The sequence below is a fragment of the Pyxicephalus adspersus genome, chromosome Z (genome assembly GCF_032062135.1).
Source record: "Pyxicephalus adspersus chromosome Z, UCB_Pads_2.0, whole genome shotgun sequence".
Lineage (NCBI taxonomy): Eukaryota > Metazoa > Chordata > Amphibia > Anura > Pyxicephalidae > Pyxicephalus > Pyxicephalus adspersus.
Genome location: NC_092871.1, coordinates 44,660,795 through 44,685,377, shown reverse-complemented (window position 1 = coordinate 44,685,377; position 24,583 = coordinate 44,660,795). Strand labels below are relative to the sequence as shown.

The 24,583-nt window shown below is 38.1% G+C and overlaps 2 protein-coding genes across 3 annotated transcripts; one reads left to right on the top strand and one right to left on the bottom strand.

The window, feature by feature from the left end:
* Positions 1 to 1,507: 1,507 nt before the first annotated feature.
* SLC2A8 (solute carrier family 2 member 8) lies at positions 1,508 to 10,951 on the bottom strand. The gene is made up of 11 exons (XM_072431823.1): positions 10,795 to 10,951; positions 10,451 to 10,525; positions 8,895 to 9,057; positions 7,830 to 8,036; positions 5,681 to 5,780; positions 5,390 to 5,601; positions 5,157 to 5,306; positions 4,948 to 5,056; positions 3,625 to 3,789; positions 3,085 to 3,230; positions 1,508 to 2,392 (listed from the first exon to the last, which is right to left on the bottom strand). The coding sequence occupies exons 2-11, from the start codon at positions 10,522 to 10,524 to the stop codon at positions 2,213 to 2,215; spliced, it is 1,506 nt and encodes a 501-aa protein (XP_072287924.1). The 5' UTR covers position 10,525; positions 10,795 to 10,951; the 3' UTR covers positions 1,508 to 2,212.
* A 211-nt stretch (positions 10,952 to 11,162) lies between these two features.
* On the top strand, positions 11,163 to 22,877 carry FBXW2 (F-box and WD repeat domain containing 2). Of its 2 annotated transcripts, none has more exons than XM_072431825.1 (8): positions 11,163 to 11,287; positions 12,177 to 12,238; positions 15,497 to 16,006; positions 16,479 to 16,673; positions 17,525 to 17,658; positions 19,861 to 19,947; positions 20,576 to 20,745; positions 21,968 to 22,877. In XM_072431825.1, exons 3-8 carry the CDS (start codon positions 15,517 to 15,519, stop codon positions 22,254 to 22,256), a joined length of 1,365 nt encoding a protein of 454 aa, XP_072287926.1. In that variant the 5' UTR covers positions 11,163 to 11,287; positions 12,177 to 12,238; positions 15,497 to 15,516; the 3' UTR covers positions 22,257 to 22,877. The 2 variants fall into 2 exon arrangements, with proteins under 2 accessions (XP_072287926.1, XP_072287925.1); XM_072431824.1 differs by having other exon boundaries at positions 11,191 to 11,310.
* The last annotated feature ends 1,706 nt before the right edge of the window (positions 22,878 to 24,583 follow it).

Genomic DNA, 24,583 nt, shown 5'->3' with positions numbered 1-24,583 from the left:
TATTCAAATGCATATATAATTGAGAACTGAGATCCAAAAAAAAAAAGCATACACACCTTCTCTCTACCATATATATATACATACCAAACAAAAAAGACATACAAAAACAGACTTTCCTTTTTTCCCCATGAGCCATCTCGATCTACTTTTTGAGCTGCTTAGCTTTTGAGGCACATATCACCCCAGCAAGCCTTCTATATATAGTGTATACAAAATTTAAATTTTGTAAAAAAAGACATGAAAAGATAAATAAAAAAAACAGAACAGCAAAGTTTATCTTATTTTAAGTGTCCCTTTTACTTTTAGTGCCTGTGTTATTTTTCTTCAACTCGTGAGATCTAAGACCTGTTTGAATAACTCTCTGGGACTTTAATGGAGAAGGCGTTAATGCCTTTGAAACTTTTTCCACTATGGGTACTGATTGTTGTAAAGTGGAAGGTGATTTTCTCAGAACAGCCTCAGGTGCATCCCATTTCCTAATATGACCTTCTGCATCCTCTGCTGATGTAAAAGTGTGGCTCTGACCTTGAAGATCTGTAAAATGTAGAACCGCTGGATTAGCCAGTGTGAAGCGCAATTTAAATCGATATAGAATAGAACAAACTCTATTAAACGTTTGACTTTTGCGTGATACTTCCGGAGAATAGTCTGCAAATAATAATATGCGTGCACCTTCTATTTGTAGTTGTCTTCTGGAACGAAAATATTGCATTATATTCATTCAATCATTATAGTCCAGATATTTAGCAATCACTGGCCTTGCTGATAAATACATATGTATTTGTAAATATATATGTATAAATACATATACATATATATATATATATATATATATACATACATACATACATACATACATATATATATATATATATATATATATATATATATATATATATAAGCTACATAAAAGCTTGTGCAGCAAGGCAATGGGAGAGGAAACAGAAGAGGACTATGGAGAAGGAGGTCTCTACTTTGCAATTAAAGTAAAATATGTATGGGTGGGTAAAGAAATTGAAACAAGCATTTCAAACTACATGATTTTTTTATGTTAGTGATATGGTCTCTTCTAACACTAAATGTATAGCCAAATTTGTCTTCAGGCTGAAGATTTTTAAACCCAGGTCTGCATGTGACTAGTGCCACCCAGTGGTATCTTTTATACATCACATGAAAAAGGTTTCAGACCACATTTATAAGGATAGGCAAATATTTTAAACCTGCTCTTGTTACAAAAGGAAACATCCTAGATACCCTGAATACATGTACAACTTTAAATTCATATGATATGGCACAGAGACAAAAGAGAGCTCAGAGTTTTTACATTTTTAATATACCTTTGTGTGCCATCCCAGGCCCAATGTTTTCTATTAAAAACATCCAGAAGCCTAAAATGACAAAAGGAAAACACCAGCAAGAGGCCAACAAGGCCTTTTACCCTGTAACATTTTACAACAATTGAGGCACCAGGGAATGACAGCACAAGAAACTACATCAGTTCAACTAGTTAACAGGTATCACTTTAATTATGTTTATTGTCAAACTGTAATAACCTTTATTTACTATGTAATATGATGTCCAAAGGAAGGTATTATAAATCCTGGGTACATTTCTGGGATAATCATGTCAGTACAAATTAGCATTAGACATCCACCACATTCTGCCATAACAATTGCAGACATATCTAAATCAAATGCACCACAATAGTATCACACAAAACAGAAATCTGCATATAAAGATGTTCCAGAAATGTCACACATAACTGTTTGAAAGTTCATATGTGCCTTGGTAACAGCTGAAGAAACTTGTTATTCACAGCCAGCTGAAAAATGAATAATAAAAACCCACCCACCCAACATCTATCAGTGGCTCACATTTTTTTATAGGGTGGAGGGGAAGCCTAACTGACATGGTCCTGCACCCTCCGGATATGAATATTAGTGAATGTATTGTCCAGTCAGAAGCCATTCTCAGTAGAATTATATTTTTCACTGCATCGTTTTGATATGGATTCCAAAATTCTACAGGTAGCCACCCTTTGATACACTGCAATTCTCAGCCGAACAGTTGGCATCTTTTGAAATTGGCAAACACGCCTTTCAGTGCCTGATATGAAAGCAGATATTTCATTCTGATCCTGTCAGAAGAAATAAATCCCATCATTGGATATAAAATAACACTACCTGCCACCAGGTAACAATTTTACGCTCAGTTACTGAACTGTACTTGAGAATGATCCAAATCTTGTTGTACCCCGTTCAGCCTGGAAGTGAGATTCTATTTGTTCCAGACTTTTCCCCTTTGTCTCTGGGACAAAAAAAAATGTAAAAAGCACATTGAGAGCGCAGAACGCTGCAAATAACCAGAATGTCCCATAGGAAGTCAGAGAATCCTGCAAAAGAGAGGACTATTAGAGGACACATCATGCAAACCATAAATGTCTGAGTGACATTATAAATGAAGATCTGTGTGAGTAGTAGTGCAGTACATGAGCACTACCGAGAGGTCACCAAGTTCCAGGTATACAGCCTGCATGTGGTGTGTTATAGACATACAACCAAGACTTAACTAAACAAAACTTTGCTTAGCCGTTTGATATATGTTTTAGAAATACAGAAAATGAACTGGTATTTTTTGGGATTTATCACAAACCAACTATCCTAGACTGACAATACTGTTCCTTCATAGATATTGTAACCCTAGGATATAAGTGTGTTCCTGGCAGGATCACCAAAAAAAAGCATAAAAAAATATGGAATATTGCACAGTAGCCAATTGGAAACCATTATTGTTTAAACATGTCAGCTTTTAAAGAAAATTATTTTACCCCTTAATATACAATTACACTAGGCAGAAATTCTTCTAGAAAGCTATTCCCTCCATTCTAACAAAAAAGACTACTTTTGGCACATCAAAGATAACAAGGTCACCCACTGCTGTATACAATACAGGAACAGTAGCACAAAATGTTTTCCATCAGTATACCTAACAGGCTGAACAATGGTGATCTATTTCACAATGCTGAGACTACAAGTGAAAACTTCCTAATGACTTTTTGATGAATCTTCCAGGTTGCAAACTTACCATCATGTCCTGAAACTCCTTTGTCACCAGGAAAGCGCAGCCCCAATTAGTAATGACACAAACTCCACTGGCCACACCCCTCGCACGAAGAGGGAAGATCTCAGACATTACCAGCCAGGGAATGGGACCCCAGCCAATTGCAAAACCTGCAGAAAGCCAAACAACAGAGTAAGAGGTACTGGGGATGCCTATCAGACCAATCATAAATCTGCTCTCAGATCTATACTGGGGCACATGGCTTTTGACCAATCCTTTCCAATGGGAAAGAGGGAAAATGGAAAACATCTGCTCCAAAATTTTTATTGGGTTCTATCAAAAACCTCCCATGGGATGGGGTAGGAGCCCCTCCCTCATCCCTCTCATTGGAAGAGGGATAGAGAGATAGAGAGATAGATAGCTAGCAGAGACAGAGAAGAGAGAGAGATAGAGAGGGATATGTAAAACATATGAACCTTCTAAATTCAGCTGCCCTAGATTTAATACGGTACAGTGAATCATCCAGTACAGAAACCAATAGAGCCTCAGTTGGCAATAACTTACCAGAAATGAAGAGAGCCATGCTGGCCAGAGGCAGCCATGACAGCTGCTCTCCTGAGCTCTCTGCCATAGCTGTCACAGGCATAATAGTGGAGGCATTCTGTGAATGTATCTCTGTGATTTTAAAATACACCCCAAACAGGGTGGCACTGATAGCCATGATGGTACCTGAAAGGAGGAAAAAAAGGTGTCAGCTGAACAACCAGCTACAACAGAATGAATCAAATAGTGGAAAATATGGTATTGACAGGAAACTGGAAAGTCCCTTACTAGGGCAGATTAACTCATTTTACACTGGCAGAGATCAAACAGTCAAGTTTTTAGATCAATTGTAATTTGAAGCTAATCTCCAGAAAATGAATATAAACAATTTGAACCCATTTTGTATTAATTATAGTTATTATAATTGAAAAAAAACCCTGGAATGTATTTTTCTATACAGCTAGCATAAGTAGACAAATCTGCTTTAAAATCAGCAGCCTGTGAATAAAAAAAAATTATGGAAGAAGGAGGTGCAGTCTGAGCTAATTAGGACACCAATGTTAAAAAAGTGCTGCCAGCAATACAGGTAACTATCTGAAAGAAGGAGGGTTTCAGCAATCATGTGCTCAACAATATGTGCTTCGATCCTTTCATGGGTTGGGGTAGATCTTGGGCATAGCTGCAAATGATTAACTGCAAACTAACTCGCAGGAGAAAAAAGCAAAGTTTGGTTGAACAGAATAGAATTAAAATTCCTTAGTAGATAACGGATTTTGGTAAACAGTCCCCATATAGTTGTCTCCTAGAGCAGTGTTTCCCAACCTTTCTTAGTCGCGGCACATATTTTACAATTAGAAAAATCCCACGGAACACCACCAAAAAGTCAGACACGTAAATTAGCTACCTGCTGCCATCTAGTGGAAGAGTTTTTTTTGGTTCTGCCTATCACAATACATCGCTGGTATAGACAAATGAAGACAAATTTTTTGCAGTAAATAAATCATTTTGGGACCAATTAACTGAAATTGGATAATTTCCCACGGTACACCCGAAGATCTCTCAAGGCACACTAGTGTGCCGCGGAACAGCGGTTGAAAAACACTGGTCTATGGTAGGTGTGCCACCTACTGTTTGCATCTGGTAAATATAAAATATAAAGAATATTTTATATTGACTGTGGATCCCGCAATTAGCAATAGGGACAAAGTTTTGTTATACCATGCAATAGTATGTACAGTGTAACTAACAGCTGCTGAATTTGTGTATAACAATTACATCATTGTCATTATAAAAAGGGATAGGAAAATCTTACACAGTTCAGTGCTAGATAAAAAAGCTGTTTACCTGAAATAATTAGTAGAATTTTTCTTCCAGCCTTGTCCATGATAAGTGCCGCCACAGCTGTAAACACCACTTGGATCAAACCTACAATGACAGATGCCAGGCTGCTGTTCTATATAAAAAAAATTTGAGACACAGTGCAATTCATTTATATATGTAGTGTGGTAATTTCCTATTATCTTATTATTGTACACCAGGGGGCTCTAACATACCTTGAAATTGGCTTCTTCAAAGATCATGGCAGCATAAAACATAATGGCATTAATGCCAGTGAACTGTTGGAAGAACATGAGGGAGATTCCAATGATAAATGGCTTATAAATGGCCGGGTTCCAAAGATCTGCCATCTTCAGACTCGCCTCCTGGCCGAGATAAAAGAAGAATTATGTAGGCTGCTCCTTACCAGAAAACAGTTCTCATGGATCACAAAAAGAAGGACATCTACCTGCTGATCTGCACTGGACTCAATCTGTCGGTACTCCCATTCATGGTCCACATCTGGCCCCCGCAGGAAACGAAGTGCAGACAAAGCCTCAAACGTCTGGTTCTGGCTGATGAGGTATCGTGGTGTCTCCGGCATAAAGATCATAAATAATACCATAATGACAGGAGGTACAGAGCACAGCACAGCAAGCCAACGCCAGTCAAGGAACATTCCTGCAGGAGACCATCAGACACTGCTGTACACAATAAGACAAAAAATATGGCCTTCTTTACCCCACCACCACTTCCTTACCTGCAATATACGAACCAACAATTCCAGTGACCACCATCAACTGCACACAAGAACCCAGTAGCCCTCGTACTCTAGAGTGGGAAGTCTCAGAAATATACACCTACAAGACAGACAGCTTTTATTTATTTATAATATTTCTTCCAATGACAAATCCATGATTATTACTCTATGGCTCTAACAACTTTGTTGCTTCTAACACCTATCTGATCATTTGCAGCAGCCTGCAGGCCTGAAAAGAATGATTTCTAACATTCAATTCTTCCCTAGAGCCAGCAAAGGCTGAAAAATATTGAGAAAAATACCCAGTGGTAATAAGAAGCTGACATCTTTCAGGTTTTATCGTTGCGTAAAGGATGGATATTCTGCAGAGGTGCACTGCAAATAGCTCTGCAGGACATCACAGACTGGAAAGACGCTAAAATAATGCGGAGAAGATAACTACAAAGCATATAAATATATGTCAATGGTTTCATTACACTAATAAATTGAACTAGCTTGGCCACAGATGTTTTCCAGTGACACAAAAAGACTAAGTGGTTCATTGGGTCAGCTGCTTTTTTTTTCTTTATAGATATTTATATTTAGATTTGGTCTTGTTTTTTGTTCTTGTTATTTTGTTAACCTTTTTGTTTAAACCTATGTTTAGACTACATATTTAAAAGAAAAGATGAACATGCTGCAACCCAGATTTCCATAAACTGAGCTCTTCCAAAACACAAAGTCAAATAAAATTTAAAATGATGTTGTTCACAACATAAAGTATTACAAAACATAAAAAGCCTAACATTAAACTTGACAGTAATCATTAAAACAGTGAAAAGTGCATTGGAATACCACTACTCAACTATAGACAAACATTTCATCACCTTATATTTTTATAACTACATACATGATTACATTTTTTTTTATTATTAGCAGGTTGTACAACAGGTTATTCTCAACACATTTGTGGGTCAGTGCCCCTTTCACCAGGAGAGTTAATCTCATTTTCTGCAACAAAATACTCAAATAAATAATTAATAAACACATATTTAATGTACAGTACAATTTTAAAATGACCTCATATATGCGTGCAGCTTTAAATTTTATAATTCCTGATTGGATACAATTTATACTGTAAATTTAAGGTATTTCTTTTAAATCAATTATCTCAATATGTGATGTAGAAAATGAGAATACCTCTATGATCTCCTGAGGAGGTGGACACTGATCTGTGAAACGAGTTAAGAAGAAACTGTTAAATGCCCTCCTATTAATAAAAAATTGTAATTTGTTTGTATGGTTATGACAATAGTTTGTGACTGGTGATGAAAGGCTTAGTCATAGCTGGATGGGTGTATGAGAGAAGGGTAGGGGTAATACAAAGTTATTCTACTTCTGATGTAAATTTCTAGTCTGTTTTAATAATTACTATTGAGTGCAGTTTAAAGTTTCCTTTTGATGTTTGTTAAAAAAAAAAAAAAAAACTAAAACACACACACACCAGAATTTTTAACTATTTTTGACTGTATGGTGTTCCTTGTGTATATTCTTTGCTTTCTGTAGTATTTACATGCATTAAGAATTTACCAACCATGTCTTAAGCAAAATGGTTGCACAAAAATCTTGCACACTAAGAGCCATTACACCACGTGCAGACATTTAAAAATGTGCCTGCAATCATTTTAAAGTTGATTTTCCTGACAGTGTCTGAAAAATGTTTTCCAAAAAAACATTTTAACCTTAACACAGTATTTGCCTATGTCAGATAAGATGCACACAAACCCTAGAAGGCAGACTGATTGCTTCCCTAATTCTGTATTAAGATGTCTATGGCAGTGTTTCCCAACCTTTCTTAGTCGCGGCACATATTTTACAATTAGAAAAATCCCACGGAACACCACCAAAAAGTCAGACACGTAAATTAGCTACCTGCTGCCATCTAGTGGAAGAGTTTTTTTTGGTTCTGCCTATCACTATACATCGCTGGTATAGACAAATGAAGACAAATTTTTTGCAGTAAATAAATCATTTTGGGACCAATTAACTGAAATTGGATAATTTCCCACGGTACACCCGAAGATCTCTCAAGGCACACTAGTGTGCCGCGGAACAGCGGTTGAAAAACACTGGTCTATGGTACTGCACATGATATGAAAACTAAACTCACAGGGACCACCAACGAGGTGATGCCACTGGCCAGTCCAGAAAGAAGCCGTCCTCCCAGTAACATCCAGACGTTCTGTGCTGATATGATGAAAGTGAAGCCCAGAACAAATGGGATGGAGCAGACCATGAGGCTGACCTTCCGACCTAACCGATCCACCATCCAGCCTCCAAACAGGCCCCCAATGGCAGCTCCAATGGTGACAATAGACTAACCGGAGGAAGAGAAAAAGACATGCATGAACTTATTGGTGCTTTTCCAGCTCCAGACATGTGAGAATATCATCAATTTACAAATAATTATTAAAAGATATAGCAGGCACTTAGTGATGCAGCAGGACAATTATAGATCAGCTGACAAGTATTACCACACTGCAGAGTGGCAGCTGATTAAGCTAATGTTGCCATCTGTATGGCCCTTGTCAAAGGATAAGGTGTGGTGGTATCCATTATCTGTGAACTTCATGCTAATTTTTGACAACCATCAGCACAAGTGAAAGCAGCACTTCCCGTTTTTCAACATGAATATATGATGATTAGGAAAAAAAACTCCAATATTGTATTTTTCTCTGTGATAAATGTCAAAGATCTGCACATGGCAAGAAAGATACAAAATATAAGGAACAAGCATTTTCATCAACTCTACCACTCAGTAGTCAGGGCCTTCTGACAGTTCCAACTGATCTCTATGATCTTCAGATTTTTCCCCCAGTGATCTGTCAGACCCTCTCTCCTCTATCTCACTCTGGTCAGTCAGATTGTACATCCCTAATCCCTCAGATCCTCCGTCCCCTCTCCATAAACCCTAAAATACCCGGTCCCCTCTCCATAAACCTTCAGATCCCGTCCCCTCTCTATAAACCCTCAGATCCTCCTTCCCCTCTCCCCACACCCTCAGATCCTCTCAAATCCTTCTCCTCCCCCCAATCCTTTTGACTCACTTTCCTCTCTCTTTTTAGATCCTCCCTTTTTTCCCTGATTGCGACCACTGATTTTAGCAATCCAGTACCGTCCAGAATTGTGCTATTTTCATACCCTAAACATCCCATGCATACAAAATATCACTCACTCCAAACCAAGATGCTGTGACCTTGTCCAATATTAAACGTGGATCATCTGCATTCTTTAGATCAGAGATAGCTGGAGAGCTGTAACCAAGGACAAAACCAAAGCTCAGAGGACCCAATACAGCGGCCCAAGTAGCCAAATATAGATTTCTATTCTGCACCCTCCTGTAGGAAGAAAATGAGGAAAGACAAATAGATCAGATAGTCAGAGTGTGTAGATAGGACCATCCATTGCCATTATATCAGTGTGTGCCCTCTGGACAATTGTCTAGTCAGTAATTATTAATTATATGATAGCTGCTCTTACAGCATGTAAACTGGACAATTTCCTGCCATTACATGTCAGTGTGCTAACTGGACAAATCTCTCCCATTGTATGTCAGTATCAGAGTGTGAACACTAGAAGTTCTCTTCTATTATATTTGGCAGATTGTGTCAGGGTGTGTGTACAGGACAATTCTCTGGAGAATCTCTGCACACTGGAGAAATCTCTTTGGTTATATGTCAGTATATGTGTGACTATCATACCCGATTCGTTTCGTCTGATGTAGGCTTCCTCAGGGGTGTTTACGCGCTAATGGTAAGGTAACTTTCCTGTTCGTGTGCGACCATCCCCAAGGAAGCCTACATGGGGCGAAGCATGTTAGGTATAATTGCCACACATGTGATTGGCTAAGACCTATATGCTGATACTGGGCTTTTAAGGGAATATGTTTACCCACCTAATTGATGTTACAAGTTCAGTTGCAAATTGTTTAGTGCCAGATATTTGTGAATTACGGTGTACTTTGAGATACATGTATTTCTTGTGCTTAGCTTTACTTTGTATTTTGAGAATTGATCAAACATACAACATTGTTTGGCATTAAAACATTGTTTGCTTTATTGCGGATTCTCTTTTAAAAGAGTATTTTCCAGGGTTTGGCAAACCCTGTTACATTACCAATTTATGCTGTTGCTACACCACCCTTGCTCAAATCCAGTATCAGGTTAGGTGCACACAGAAAAATGATCTGCCTTTATATGACAGCATCAAGGTGTGTGCACTGGACAACTCTCTGCTTGTGTACGTCAGTGTCAGGATGTGCACATTCGAGTAAATCTCTTCTATTGTATGTCAGTGTCACTGTGTTAACATTACAGTGACTCTCTTCTGATATATTATGTTTATTATTTTTCAATAAACTTACATAGCGCCAACATATTATGCAGCGCTGTATATTAAACAGGGGTTGCAAATGACAGACCGTGACACGGGGAGAAGAGGACCCTGCCCCGAAGAGCTTACAATCTAGGAGGTGGGGGAAGTCTCACACAATAAGAGGGGAGATATGGAGTAGTGGGAAGTAGTGGTGGTTTAAGAGACAGAAGAAGATGGGTAGGCAAGATTAAAAAAATGGGTTTTGAGTGCTCTTTTAAATGAGCAGAAAGTAGGAGCAAGCCGAATATATATATATATACCTGAGATAAAAGTATATGTATATATATATACCTGAGATGAAAGTATATAATGATATATATATATACCTGGGATATAAGTATATAATGATAAATATACCTGAGATATATGTTGTGCTGTATTTGTTGGTCTTGTGTAGGAGGCAGCAATGGTTGTCTATTGTCCTCCTCCATCCTGAAAGGAAACACAAGGATAAGATTAGGCAGTGGCCTCCACACATAAGATTGTACAACATTCACACTTCCCAGCTTTGTAGTACCCAGGACACCTGAATAAATATAAACTGAACAGTTCAGGTAACTTATTATGAATGTAGAAGACAAACAGATTCAGAATAAGGGGTAACAGATATTGATGTACAGCTATACAGCGATCATAGTTACCCTTGTCACCATGGATACTTCTCTGACCTCGGAAAATGACCCTACAGAGAACTTTCTTACCTTAAAACCTCACAATGGTATCGTCACTGTACAGTGCTGCCAGACATGACGCCTCTGTGTTCTGTATACACCTCACTCTGGCTGAGCATCAATCATGTGACCATCTTTCACTAGTCAGCTGAGGAACCCACGTGACAAAGATCGTGGCACTCCCCTAAAAAAGTTTAAAAAATAAATAAAACATTCATACAGCAGGTTCCATCTTGTTATAGCCGCTGGAATGACCCCTGTGAAAGTTCTATGAACGGAGAGCGGCCATACCATTTCACTGCCAGTAGCCTACAAGGACAATATTTTCCCTAATTTGCAACCCTGCCCTTATCCAACATGGCGGATTTAGGCATTCTTGCGATATCTTCTATGCCATACCTGAACAGCGGAACGACGAGCTCCGGGAACGGCGGCAAGTAGGGGGCGGGACAGGCTGGAGTCAGATTGTCCGCCTCCTGAGAAAGATGGCGGCGATAAGGATAGCGAGGTCGTGGGTAACCAGGTACAACGATACCTTGGCCCCTGGTAGGACTCCCCCACCCCACACATTATATAGAATGATACCTCTTCTCGCCTATGTGGATTGTTGTAGTGCTGACATGTGCAGTACACAGCCCTTAGTCCTCCCACCTACAATCTGTCAGAAGAGCTCACAATCTAATGCCCCTCATGGTGGTAACATGGAGGGGGGGGCAGCAGAGTGCCAAGGGGAAACCCATGGGGAGAACAAGCAAACTTCTTGTACTTTTAGAGGCCTTTTCTGACAACAGCTATATTAGTATATAGAGAGTCCTCTGTGATATTTGTCTCTTGCCGCTTCCTGTCTGCTGGACATACAGATTGTCCTCCTATTTCTTGCTGCTTCCCCCACCTCTTAGATTGTAAGCTCTTCAGGACAGGATCCTCTACTCCTCCTGTCTCTATCCGTCTGTCATTTGCAACCCCTATTTAATGTACAGCGCTGCATAATATGTTGGTGCTATATAAATCCTGTTTATTATTAATAATAATAATAATAATAATAATATGTACGAATTTATTTGCAAGTATGTTGTGGGGATTGTAATATAGTGTTTTATGCTCCTCCATGTATGAATGTACCCTGACTGTATTGTTTTCAGAGGTGTGATTAATACATTTATTGTTCAATCAAAAAAATAATAATTTTATAGCCCAGACATAGAGAGCACTGAGCTGTAGTGCTGTACAGAGAACCCTGTAACAGAGGAGCTTACATTCTTCATTATTAATATTCACATATAAAATCCAAACATAAAACACTGTGCTGTACAGAGAACACAGAGTCATTTCCCCAGTCAATGTGTGGACAGAAGTAGTTTATATTAAATCGTGTTTATAATATATAATTGTTCTGCTGTTGTTCCATCCAGGTGTTATCTATAGAGTACGCTGAAACAGCATTGTGCCGATTACAGGAGACATTACTGTGATGGTATGTATTGCTTCTATATGTTACTGTAATCTACTCTGTATGAAAGCTAAAAAGAGACTTTCTAGGCATATATAATCTTATGACTCCTTGAAATTTTCTTAAAACATAACCATTACATTTACATAAAAAATACAATGACAATATAAAACTAATCCTTGCAGTCAGTGAACAATGGTAAATTGGTTCTTAATGATGCATTATTTAAACAATTGATGTAATCATTAAACCACTATGAGAAAACATCTTTGAATAAAGAAAAATATATTTCATTTATAGATTGGTGGTATAAGCTTTGTATTTGGTGGTTCAAGCTCTATCCTTTTCTACCTTTGATGCTGTTTGTCCAGTCTTCAATTGGTGTGTTGGAAAAGGGGAAGAAAATGTCATTAATGATTGAAATTGGTTTCATAAGTGTATTATATTAAATTATTTATGTATATAGAACATGTCTATAATATATATATAATTGACTTTGATTTCATTGATAAAACTCTGTAAGTCTCACGGTTATTTTCCTGAGGAAGCAGATTATGTGTCTGCGAAATGTGTCAGAAAATGTACCATTGCAATCCAAACTGTCGATGTTCATTGATTACATCAAATGTTTAAATAAGGGGTGCCCTGGTTGAATGCCATCTACCAGTAGATAGCAAAGGCAACGCAAGTAGATCCGGGAGCCCTGCCTTTCAAACTTAACTCTATTGCGCACAGGAGTGAAGTCTATGTTTTTATTGTTGGTAGGTCATTTTGACTTGGTCATTTTAAAAGTAGCTTACAAGCCAAAAAAGTGTGGGCACCCCTGGTTTAAATAATGCTTTGTTATGAAACAATTTGTTATTGTTCACTGATTGCAACATTTTGTTTTTATGTGAATATATTTAAAGCATACCTAAAAACAGAATTTTCACTTTACATAAAAGGGTAGACAACCCTTTTATGTATGATAAAAATTCTGTTTGTTATGTTCAACACCCATAGTTCTCCCCAGAGGTTTTTAGCTGGTTGGTCCGCCCGGCTGCTGTGAATACCCCGCCCAGCTCTCGGCAGCTCTCATCCTGGGATGCACGGATCTCAGTGAGGCTGCTCTGTGTCATGCGTTCAGAGGATTGCTGCCGATGAGAGGTGAGCACACACAGTTCAGCCTTCATGTGAAGGAGACAGGCAGCCCCGCCCCATCTCTTAGCACGAGCTGGGATTTCCGCCTGTGAAATGTATCCACCTCTAGCTCTGCGTGTGAATTCTGCATCCTCACAGCTCTCTGTGTACAAACCTCCATATCTCCTAAACTGTATGTCACAATGACTTGTAATCTTCAGGGTGTACAGGGGACCCTCATAGATACTAGTTATTACAATTTCAGCCACCCAGCTTTAAAGAATTTCAAGATATGGGGGTCACAAATGTAAAAAGTTATGAAAAATGAACTTTGGGGTTGCTGTTTCAGAGAACGGTTTAGGAGAGCTGAAGGTTGGAACACAGCGAGTTGTTAGGATGCAGAGTATGACAAGCAGCTTTTACACTCAAAGCTTTTTTTTTTCAAACTACATCACCCAATCTTGCGCCTGCGTCGGGTGACGTAGGGGTTGGCGGCGCCTGGGGCGCCGGCCCAAAGACGTAAACCGGGATGACGCGGAACCCAATGAAAGATACCTCCGGACCGATCCACTGCTTTGCGGGATTGAGGGAAAGTGAATTATTTTTTTATTTTTGACACTTTTGAGTTTACGTCCTGTTTAAATATCATATAATTGTTAGGTTTTAGGAAAAGTTCTAAAAGAATCATGAGATTACAAATGCCTAAAAAGTTACTTAAATCACTTTTTAGTTTTTACTATTAATATTAGGATGTGGCATGATACAAAGTTTATGGGTGTAACTAACAGATCAATAACAAGCATAAATATTTGTAACTGCAATAGGTTGGAGGTCATTTTTTATAGTAACCACCATATTGTATCACAAATTACAGGTTCTGTAATGTGTAAATATAAGTGTTGATTCTTCTCTTCTCTTTGTACCATCAAAGGAAGATATACGTACACATACAGACACATACATATTTCAGAAAGTATTCACTGAAGAGAAAAGAAAAATAATAGGATTTATTTATTGTGTAAATGTAAGTATGGTTTTGGGTAGAACAGTAAGTGTTTCAACAATAAAATTATCTAATTTTATCTCCGCACTTTAATTGGCTGCCTGCCAAATTGAATGTGATACCTGACATCAACTGCTTTTATAGGTTAAAATGAGTTAATAATTTTAAGGAAATATAAGGCTACAAAATGTTTCTGGTGAGGCTACAAATCTTATACCACTGCCACTCCTAATAGAATTTGTCTCTTACTTTTGTTAGAACAAAAAACAAAAGGAAGCTTCAAAGGGGAAAACTTAACTTACCGTATTTTTCGCCGTATAAGACGCTCCGGAATATAAGACGCACCCAATTTTAAAGGAGGAAATTCTAGAAAAAAAAGACTGAAAGATTATTCCCCTTCTGATCACTCATGTGCCATTCATACCGGTATTCCCCTTCTGATCACTCATGTGCCATTCAAATTCCCTTTCTGATCACTCTGTGTCATTCAAAATTCCCTTCTGATCACTTTTTGTCATTCAAATTCCCCTTCTGATCACTCTGTGCTTTTTTTCCACTGTACGGCAGTTAGGACAGGGAACAGCAGGTGGCGCTGTGCCGGCTTCTTTCGCTCTGCTTTACAGACAGGAGAAGACACGATGCTGGCAGAGGAGAGAAGAGACACGCTGCATGCAGCCAGAGACACGCAGGATCGGGTATCGGGTGAGTATATTATTTTAATTATTTTATAACACATTTGTCATATAGGACGCACTAACTTTTCCCCCCCCAGTTTTGGGGAAGAAAAAGTGCGTCTTATACGGCAAAAAATACGGTAGTCCTGAGAAATAGTGCTGACCAGCTACAGCAGAGGTGTGAGAGCTGGAGGTGATAAAATATTCAGTTATAATTTCTAAGGAGTTATGTTTAATGCAGAGAACTGACTCCAATGCCATTGAAAGTGTAGTTTGTCTCCCGTTTAGTTAAAATGGCAGCTGTTGAGGGAGAGAGACCTTTGCTTTGCTCAAAATTTGCAGTTGTGTCTAAACTTGATGGATGTCAGTCCAATAAATAAATATCTTAATAAATATCAGTCTTGGTCTTTTCAAAAGAGGTCTGCGTGTAACATGGCCTGCCTAGTTTGCTGGATGACATTTTGGTGAATATATGTTTTTCCCCAGCCTACTGCTACCAGAAACCTATGGATAAAAAGGATTTCGAAATATGGCTTGAAAACCTTTCAGCATCCTTCTTCACCTTGACTGAGCTACAGAAAAATGAGACTTTGGATCACTTGATCAGCCTGAGTGGGGCTGTGCAGCTAAGGCATCTCTCCAATAATCTAGAGACTCTTCTGAAAAGAGATTTTCTAAAACTTCTTCCACTGGAGCTCAGCTTCTACTTGCTTAAGTGGCTGGACCCACAGACCTTACTCACATGCTGCCTGGTCTCCAAGCAATGGAACAAGGTGATAAGTGCCTGTACAGAGGTGTGGCAGACAGCTTGTCGGAGTTTGGGCTGGCAGATTGATGACACCGTGCAGGATACTCTTCACTGGAAGAAAGTTTACCTGAAGGCTGTCTTGCGAATGAAACAGCTGGCTAACCATGAAGCATTTCAGACTGCGTCACTCATTGGGCATAGTGCCAGAGTTTATGCACTTTATTACAAAGACGGTCTCCTCTGTACAGGTTAGTGTCTGCTGTGTTATCCTCCCTCTTTTAATTGGGAGATGTATTGTGTTCTTCCTCTAGTATTCAGCAGTTCCTGGTATTAGTCCTATAACTGCCAGCTCTTCTAACTCTTCACAAAATTAGTGCCTGCAACATGATCTTCCCTAAACTCAACACTTTTTAGCATATGTGAATAAAGGTCAACTCCAATGGACTAGCACTGCTACACCTTGCACCAAAATTGGCCAACCCTGACTACACCAGACTACTGCTTGTACAACCTATGCACACAACCTGCCAAAAAGCACAACATTTGACAGACATTTATTAGCTAATAGATGACTCTATAGTCATCTATTAGTCAGCTAATAAATGTCAGTCACACATAGATCTTTCCCATATGTGTAGGTCTTATCTATCAGTCACACATGGATCCTACTGGTACTTGGATGTTTTGTCTGTTGGCTACAAAAAACTTTCTCTCTTACAGGCTCAGATGACTTGTCCGCCAAACTATGGGATGTCAGCACTGGACAATGTATATATGGGATTCAGACACACACATGTGCTGCTGTAACTTTTGATGAACAGAAACTCATCACTGGCTCCTTCGATAACACAGTGGCCTGTTGGGACTGGAGCTCAGGGGCCAGAATTCAGCACTTCCGGGGTCATACAGGGGCAGGTAAGCAGCTTACAGAGAAGCATTAAGGTAAATGGCTGGGGGTACTCATCCGAGAGTGTAAGGATTCTGTGGATGGTAAAATCTAAATGGTCATACAAAGCTCTGATAATAATGACCTTCCCAAAACTGCTATCCTATTTACAGGGGGCACTTGCTTCTCAGCTTCATGATTTTGGGGTCTACAGGACCCGCTGTTTGAGGATATCAGGTGTTATCCCCTCTTGGAGTCTTACATACTTCCTGCTGCAAAATATATAAGAACTAATGCTCCTTATGTATTCTTCATTATTGTTTTTTGATGCTTGTTAGTGTAATTATTACGAGTACATATTACTTCTGTGCTGTGGAAGTTCCACTTGATACATTACATCAGTTTATTCTCTAATATCCCCACCACAGTCATACCCACATCATAGCATCAATTGAAAGGAAAGCTAATCACAAAAAGTGAAATCAACACAAGGGAATAACATAAAACTCTGAGCAGATAGTCACCCAGATGGACACTTGTGCTGCAAGGCCACCCTATGCGTGTAATATTTAAATTCGAGGCCTTCCCCTATAGTGTGTGCCAAATGTTGGGGTTAGTAGATAGGGTACAGTGTTCTATGCATGAACCCCCAACTCTATTGAATTGTATCTGTTCCAGATAAAATACATAGAACGTGTATGCTTGTTTTTGATGGATATAGAAAGAAAAGTGTTTAGCTGACTTATCAGATGAATACTTGGCTTTTTCTAGTGTAAGGTAGGCCATGAAATGATGCAGCTGAGGTTACTGTATGTAACAGTATGTATGTACATTCATCGAATATGGTGACAAATGTTGTTCTTGTCTCCATTCTGTGCAGTGTTTAGTGTGGACTATAATGATGAACTGGACATACTGGTCAGTGGCTCTGCGGATAACACTGTGAAAATCTGGGCCTTATCTTCCGGATCATGCTTGAATACACTCACTGGACACACTGAGTGGGTCACCAAGGCAGGTTTCTGATTACTTTCAGCGATGGTTTACTGACTGACTGATATTAGCTATCCTCATAGTTCACATAATTATTTGATAGATTAGCACTGTTTGTGTGTGGCCTATCTAATATAAGTGTAACATTTTCTATTTTTATTAAAGCCACTAGCCCGGGTATTTATTTATTGCAATCTTATATTATAGTTAAAAAAAAAAGTATGTAAAAATATAAGCAAAAGGAACACTGTGCTGAGCAATTCATATACACATACATACATAGATGCAAATATACCTCTGGCATATACCACAGCGCTGCACAAAAATCAGAGGTGCACTCACATGAGTCTTAGTCATATGTGTAGCAATTTTGTTTGAAATATCTCCATGCGTTTCATAGTGATGACATACACACACCTATATATATATATACCAATTGTTTCAGCCAAATATAGCTCTGACATATAGCACAGCGCTGTGCAAAGATCAGCTGTGCACTCACATGAGTCTCCATCACATGTCTAGCAAGTTTGCTTGAAATGTCTCCATGCGTTTCCTAGTGCTCACATACACATATCTACAGTTAGGTCCAGAAATATTTGGACAGAGACAACTTTTTTCTAATTTTAGTTCTGTACATTACCACAATTTTAAATGAAACAACTCAGATGCAGTTGAACTGCAGACTTTAAGCTTTATTTCAGTGGGTTGAACAAAAAGATTGCATAAAAATGTGGGGCACTAAAGCCTTTTTTTTACACAATTCATTTCAGTAGACTTGGATATCTTAAAAAGCCAAAGCAACCCAGGAGTTTAATAAAGCAAAGAAGTGTAATATTCTTCAATGGCCAAGTTAGTCACCTGATTTGAACCCAATTGAGCATGCATTTCACTTGTTGAAGACTAAACTTCGGAAAGAAAGGCCCACAAACAAACAGGAACTGAAAGCCGCTGCAGTAAAGGCCTAGCAGACCATTAAAAAGGAGGAAACCCAGCATCTGGTGATGTCCATGAGTTCAAGACAACAGGCTGTCATCGCCAGCAAAGGGTTTTCAACCAAGTATTAGAAATGAACATTTTATTTTCAGCTTTTTAAATTGTCCAATAACTTTTGAGCCTCTGAAATGAAGTGATTGTGTTAAAAAAAGGCTTTAGTACCTCACATTTTTAGCCTTTTGTTCAACCCACTGAAATAAAGCTGAAAGTCTGCAGTTCAACTGCATCTGAGTTGTTTCATTTAAAATAATTGTGGTAATGTACAGAACCAAAATTAGAAAAAAGTTGTTTCCGAATATTTATTGACTCAATTGTGTGTGTGTGTATGTATGTGTAATATATATATATATATATCCACATATAGCTCTGACATATAGCACAGCGCTGTACAAAGATCAGCACTCACATAAGTCTGTCAAATGTCTAGCAAGTTTGCCTGAAATGTCTCCATGCGTTTCCTAGTGATGACATACACACATACATCCAAATATAGCTGACATATGCACTCACATGAGTCTCAGTCATATGTATAGCAAGTTTTGTTTAAATGTCTCCATGCATTTTCTAGTGATCACATACATACATACATCCAAATATAGCACAACACTGTACAAAGATCAGTGGTGCACTCACATGAGTCTGTCATATGTATAGCAAGTTTGGTTGAAATGTCTCCAATCGTTTCATCCAAATATAGCTCTGACATATAACACAGCGCTGTACAAAGATGATAGGTGCACTTACATGAGTCTCAGTCATATGTATGGCAAGTTTGGTTGAAATGCCTCAATGCGTTTTCGAGTGATGGTAGAACATACATACATACAATTTTATAAATATATAGATTTTTTCATTCTAATAAACGTGTTATAGAATGATCATGTCAACTGATTATAATAAAAAAATGTATCTAGAAAGAAGTAATATTAGTTTTTCTAGCTTGTTCTTTCTTCCACCTGTGCAAGGCATCAACTGTCATATGTACCTATTCTTTGGAGAATGCTGACCTTAACTCAAACTGTATCACTCTTCACAACTTACTATTAAAAAAACCCCACATTTTTAGGACAGACCCCGCTCTAAAAATTATTTTGCCCTCATTCTGCTAGTTCATATAAATTGTCACTAAAAACAACTATCATCTATGTACACACACCTTAAAAAAATAGTATTGTTAACTGTTGTATTTGTATACTTAGCTAACACAAACATTATGTATACCCTTAGGTGGTCTTACAGAGATGTGAGGTGAAATCCGTCATGCATATTCCTGGAGATTACATCCTTCTAAGCGCAGATAAATATGAAATTAAGGTACTTTGGTTCTGTATGTTTAAAATTGTTTCCTGTTTTTATATATAGAAATATCAGTATATATATAAATGATACACTGTTGGCAGGCCTTTTCACCTCCGCACGCTTGTCCTGGTCTTACAAGGACAGGAAATACAAAAGAACCCCCCCCCCCCCATGTTACAGAGGTAAGTAAAAAAACAAACCTGGAGTTAGGTGGTAATGTTGTGGTAGTAATATACCTTATATTGTGCACAGGTCTTTTTTTTTCTATGTGTTTTGCAATAATTCTTTTTTCTTTCTCCCCCTTATCAAGTGGCAATTTATTTAAATAAATAATGCTGGACTCCTTTTTTTACACACACTGTAAAAAAAGGCTTTTTTTAAGGGGATTGCATTCAGATTGTCTGATACTTTATATTCTAAATTAAAAACTCCAGTCACCTTCTACAACTATTGCGAGGCAGTCTTACTCATACAGTGACTCGTCTATTCCGTTGATGAAGTTTAATTAACTATACAAACTAATATTATTATTATTTATTTACACAGTTTTCTTTTACAAAGGATTTGTGTTCTGGTCACAAAGCTTTTTCATTTTGTGCTGTACGCTGTAGAGATTATGAGTATATTATTGTTTGCGTTGCAGATTTGGCCAATTGGCAGAGAAATTAACTGCAAATGTTTGAAAACACTGTATGTGTCGGATGACCGTAGCATTACGCTGCAGCCACGCCTGCATTTCGATGGCAGATACATCGTGTGCAGCTCAGCATTAGGACTCTACCAATGGGACTTTGCCAGCTATGACATTTTAAGGTAAATAGAAGACTCCTCACTTACCTCTGTTTAGATGTGATAGACAGTGGAAATGTTTTCTTTTGTGTGTCATCAGTCACTTGATACCACCCTGCCAATCACCCAGTTTAAAAGAAGACTGGAGTCTTCACTTGAAGATAAATACCCAAGTTACAAACAGTTAGATATAAGAAGCCTCAAAAAAAACAGATAAATATGACTAGATGTCTCAGAAAGATCTGTAGTTTATTCCATCAAGGTATAATATCTTTTTGTGTATATTGGGCATAAACAGACCATTAATAGCCCTACTAGGCAATCCTCTGTAAAACCTGGGCAAGGATCAGGGCCATTCAGTGGTGTGCCTAACATGTAATGACAAGTGTCTTCAGTGTCAGCAGTACTTAATACTGCCTAAACTGTTCCTTCTCTTTTCTAAATACACAAAACATAGGAAATGAAATGTTGTAAAAACAATGGGCATGTTACCCATTATGTCTTTGCTAGGGATACAACTCAGTAGGAGCCCATAGACATGAAGTGACATCAACTGGTCAAGCAGTTTTCAGCAAGACTGCCCAATTATCTGATGTGTGGGATAGGCAGATGTGTGGTGGCTAGGGGTTCCTAGAAGAAGTACACACAGCCTGTCCTTGCCACTATTCTTTGCTGAGATAAATGGCATTGCCTTAACACTCTCTGATGTGGGCAACTAAGATTGCAGCAAACAAACAGAAACTGTAAGTCCTTCAGTCATATGATTTCAATTAACTGGAATTTTACTGCCTCAGACTATTTCTCAACTCCTCAAAATCTGTGTATGTAAACAGTTCAATGTCCACTATAAATAAATTGTAAACTTTATTTTACCACTTTGTGTACAGCTTATACTAGTTACAGTGAAAAATCTCAAATTTGTAAGGAGAATCTCTGAAGTGTAGCAGTCGCACACACAGCAGGTAATTCACACTAAGAGTAGTGTAGGCACTATTCGGTGTCGGAACAGGTCATCTGTTTCTTCCTTTAGATCCCTACTAGTGAGATCTCTTAACATTTAGTGGTCTTGATCCTACTCTTCATGGTAAAATTACCAAGAAGAGTAGGAATCCTCATAATATTGTGTCAGGTGTGAAGAATACAGGAAATTTATACAGAAGTCTAACCATTAGAGCCCTCTGATGTCAAATTTAGTCTGCTTTAAAGTTTGTTCAATTTTATTGTCTTAATGTTTATTTTATTCTAGAATTATCAAAATGCCGGACTCTACCAGCCTTTCTCTTCTCGGCTTTGGTGACATATTTGCTCTTTTGTTTGACAACCACCACTTGTATATTATGGATTTACGGACTGAGAAAGTGATCAGCCGCTGGCCCTTGCCAGAGTATAGGAAGTCCAAGAGGGGCTCCAGCTTCCTAGCAGGAGAAATGGAATGGTTGAACGGCTTGGATGGTATTAATGACATTGGATTGGTCTTTGCCACAAGTATGCCTGATCACAGTATCCATTTAGTGTTGTGGAAAGAAAATGGCTGAAAGGAAAAATAGGTGCTTTTTTTTCCTGGACATTCAGACTGAAATAACGGCAACCACTTGCAGAGCATAACTTGCATGAACCAAAGTCTCCCTTCATGCACTGCACAATCATTTTTTTTTTTTTTTTTTTTTTTTGGAGAGGAGGAAAGAGCCTTTTTTTGCCACATTAGCATTTTGCATGCTGAGAGGATCTCATTGCTTATTTTTACATACATACCACAAACTTTGGATTACGTTTGAAGAAAACAGGAAGATAAAGCTGACCCTGTATCTTGTCCATCATCCATTTTTATTATAGATTTCAGTCTAGGATAGTCTTTATACACGTAATCTATTTTATTACAAAATAGAATAAATTATTTGCTAGTTTATTTAAACCATGACAGGAATTCCTCATCAATATCACCACCAGCTGTTGTATAAAAGCACTTAAACCCCAGGCAAATGTCCTGTAAGAGACTGCACATGGATGTTTTAGCTGGGTGTCTCCCACCACAAGAAAATGTGTTCAACTGTTATATAGTGTAATGTCACCTGTATGCTCATTGGTAGAGCAGAATCCACAGCCTTTTTTTTTCTGCTTGTCACAATAAAGCTCCATGTACCCACGATTAAGATCAACCTGTTTTCTTCTTTTCTTTTATTATTTATTTAGGGACACGTGAATTATGGGGTATATGTTCTGCCTGTTAGTAGAATGGTCATTAGGAAAACATTTACAGCTACATGCAATGGCTTGGAATGAGTTCATTTTATTACTAAGATTTTACCTTTACCTCCCATCAAAAAGCAGACAAATGTAATAATACTAACAAGCTTTTATCTAGTAAGTACCACTATTGGAACACACCCTTGTTGATAAATGTTGATAGAGGTTATCAAATTCTTCCTTTTACTCCCTAATCAGCTTTTTAAAAGCAACTGGCTGGTAATTTACATCCTTAGTATTCGCTGCTGCCTATACTAGGATGGTCTATTCGGCTTTACTGGTTAACCTTGTAGCTCTGTACCCTCTCTGTCTTTATCACTAGTTATTAGAGTGACTTTTATAAATCATAACCTGTCAATAGTATCCAAGACCAATAAAAGCATTATGTAATGCTAAAATTTTTGCCTTCTAGGATATTTCTCCTCCAAAACCCTACCCAAGATTCTGATATAGGTTTTGCCTAATTAACAAACGTGCATAATTATCAGTGTTCACTTTTATTTGAGAAATAATAGTGATTAACAATAGTCATTGACAAGAATTTATCTTTGCAGTTGTTAGGTCAATGTAGTATCTGTTTTTTTGTTGTTTTTTTTTAGACCTGGGCTTCAAACCTACCTCTGCAAGGTTGGGTGAGCATTAGTGTCTGTTGCTAGCCTTGTCTAAGACCATGATAATAATTGTGGTTCGCTGTCAAGGCTAGGTGCATTGTTTGGAAGCTGTACCAGTAAAAACCAGTCTACTTGTCTTGTTTCTATAATGATTTTTAGACACCAGCTATTGGTCCAATTACATTATATTGATGTATTAGAAAGGCCAGAAACACGATATGCATAAGATGATTGTTGTCATAATTGCCATTTTAAAGAAATTGACATGTGTCAAGGTTCACTGTTTATACCCTGCTGCCTCTGCTGTACGGATATGCAGTCCTTGAATTACCATCCTGGTATTTATAACTACTAAATTGGGATAGAAAATACAACAAACGGGTTTTGGAGGCAAATAATGTATTGTATTAATAAGTTCTCATACACAATACAAATTGGTGCTTGGTTTTGTGGAGACCTAGGACCATATGCAATCATTATTAGGCCATAAAGGCACTAGACATCAACCATTTAGTCACAGTGAGTACAATATTTCATCAATTTAGAAGCAACAGTGTGAAGTATAAGATTGCATACGTGAAACTTGTGATACCCGTTGTGTTTCGCCTGATAAAGGCTTCTTCAGGGGTAGCAGTAAGTTCGCAGATCAAAAGCATGTGCTGGATACATTGTAATCCATGTGAGGTGAGTCTTAAGAAATGGTTGATGATCCAGAGGATGTGCTCCAGTTGGGGAAAAAAAAACAAACACAAGGCTGGTAGATACCTGCTGGTGAATGAAGTGGGAGATATTTCAATCAGTTATGGAGAATTGAATTGAGATTGCAGCATATATAAAATTATTTTATCACCTTTCCCAGGTGTTGCTTTATTTTCTTACATTAATTTTTGGTGGGTAGACCATAGCAAATCATAGGACCATCTTGGTCCTATTTTTGTCTGGTCTTCTGGGAATAAACCCATGCAAGTTTTACTCTTTTTCTAAATTTTGATGCTTCCAACCACATT

Excerpts from the sequence above, each read along its gene's own strand:
- SLC2A8 (XM_072431823.1), bottom strand. The coding sequence starts at position 10,524 with ATGGAGGAGGACAATAGACAACCATTGCTGCCTCCTACACAAGACCAA. Across the intron at positions 8,037-8,894 it reads TCACAGCATCTTGGTTTGGA|TCTATTGTCACCATTGGAGC; the intron begins GTGAGTGATATT and ends TCCTCCGGTTAG. Across the intron at positions 2,393-3,084 it reads AGGAGTTTCAGGACATGATG|GATTCTCTGACTTCCTATGG; the intron begins GTAAGTTTGCAA and ends TCTCTTTTGCAG.
- FBXW2 (XM_072431825.1), top strand. The coding sequence starts at position 15,517 with ATGGATAAAAAGGATTTCGAAATATGGCTTGAAAACCTTTCAGCATCC. Across the intron at positions 16,674-17,524 it reads CCGGGGTCATACAGGGGCAG|TGTTTAGTGTGGACTATAAT; the intron begins GTAAGCAGCTTA and ends CATTCTGTGCAG. Across the intron at positions 19,948-20,575 it reads CAGATAAATATGAAATTAAG|ATTTGGCCAATTGGCAGAGA; the intron begins GTACTTTGGTTC and ends TTTGCGTTGCAG.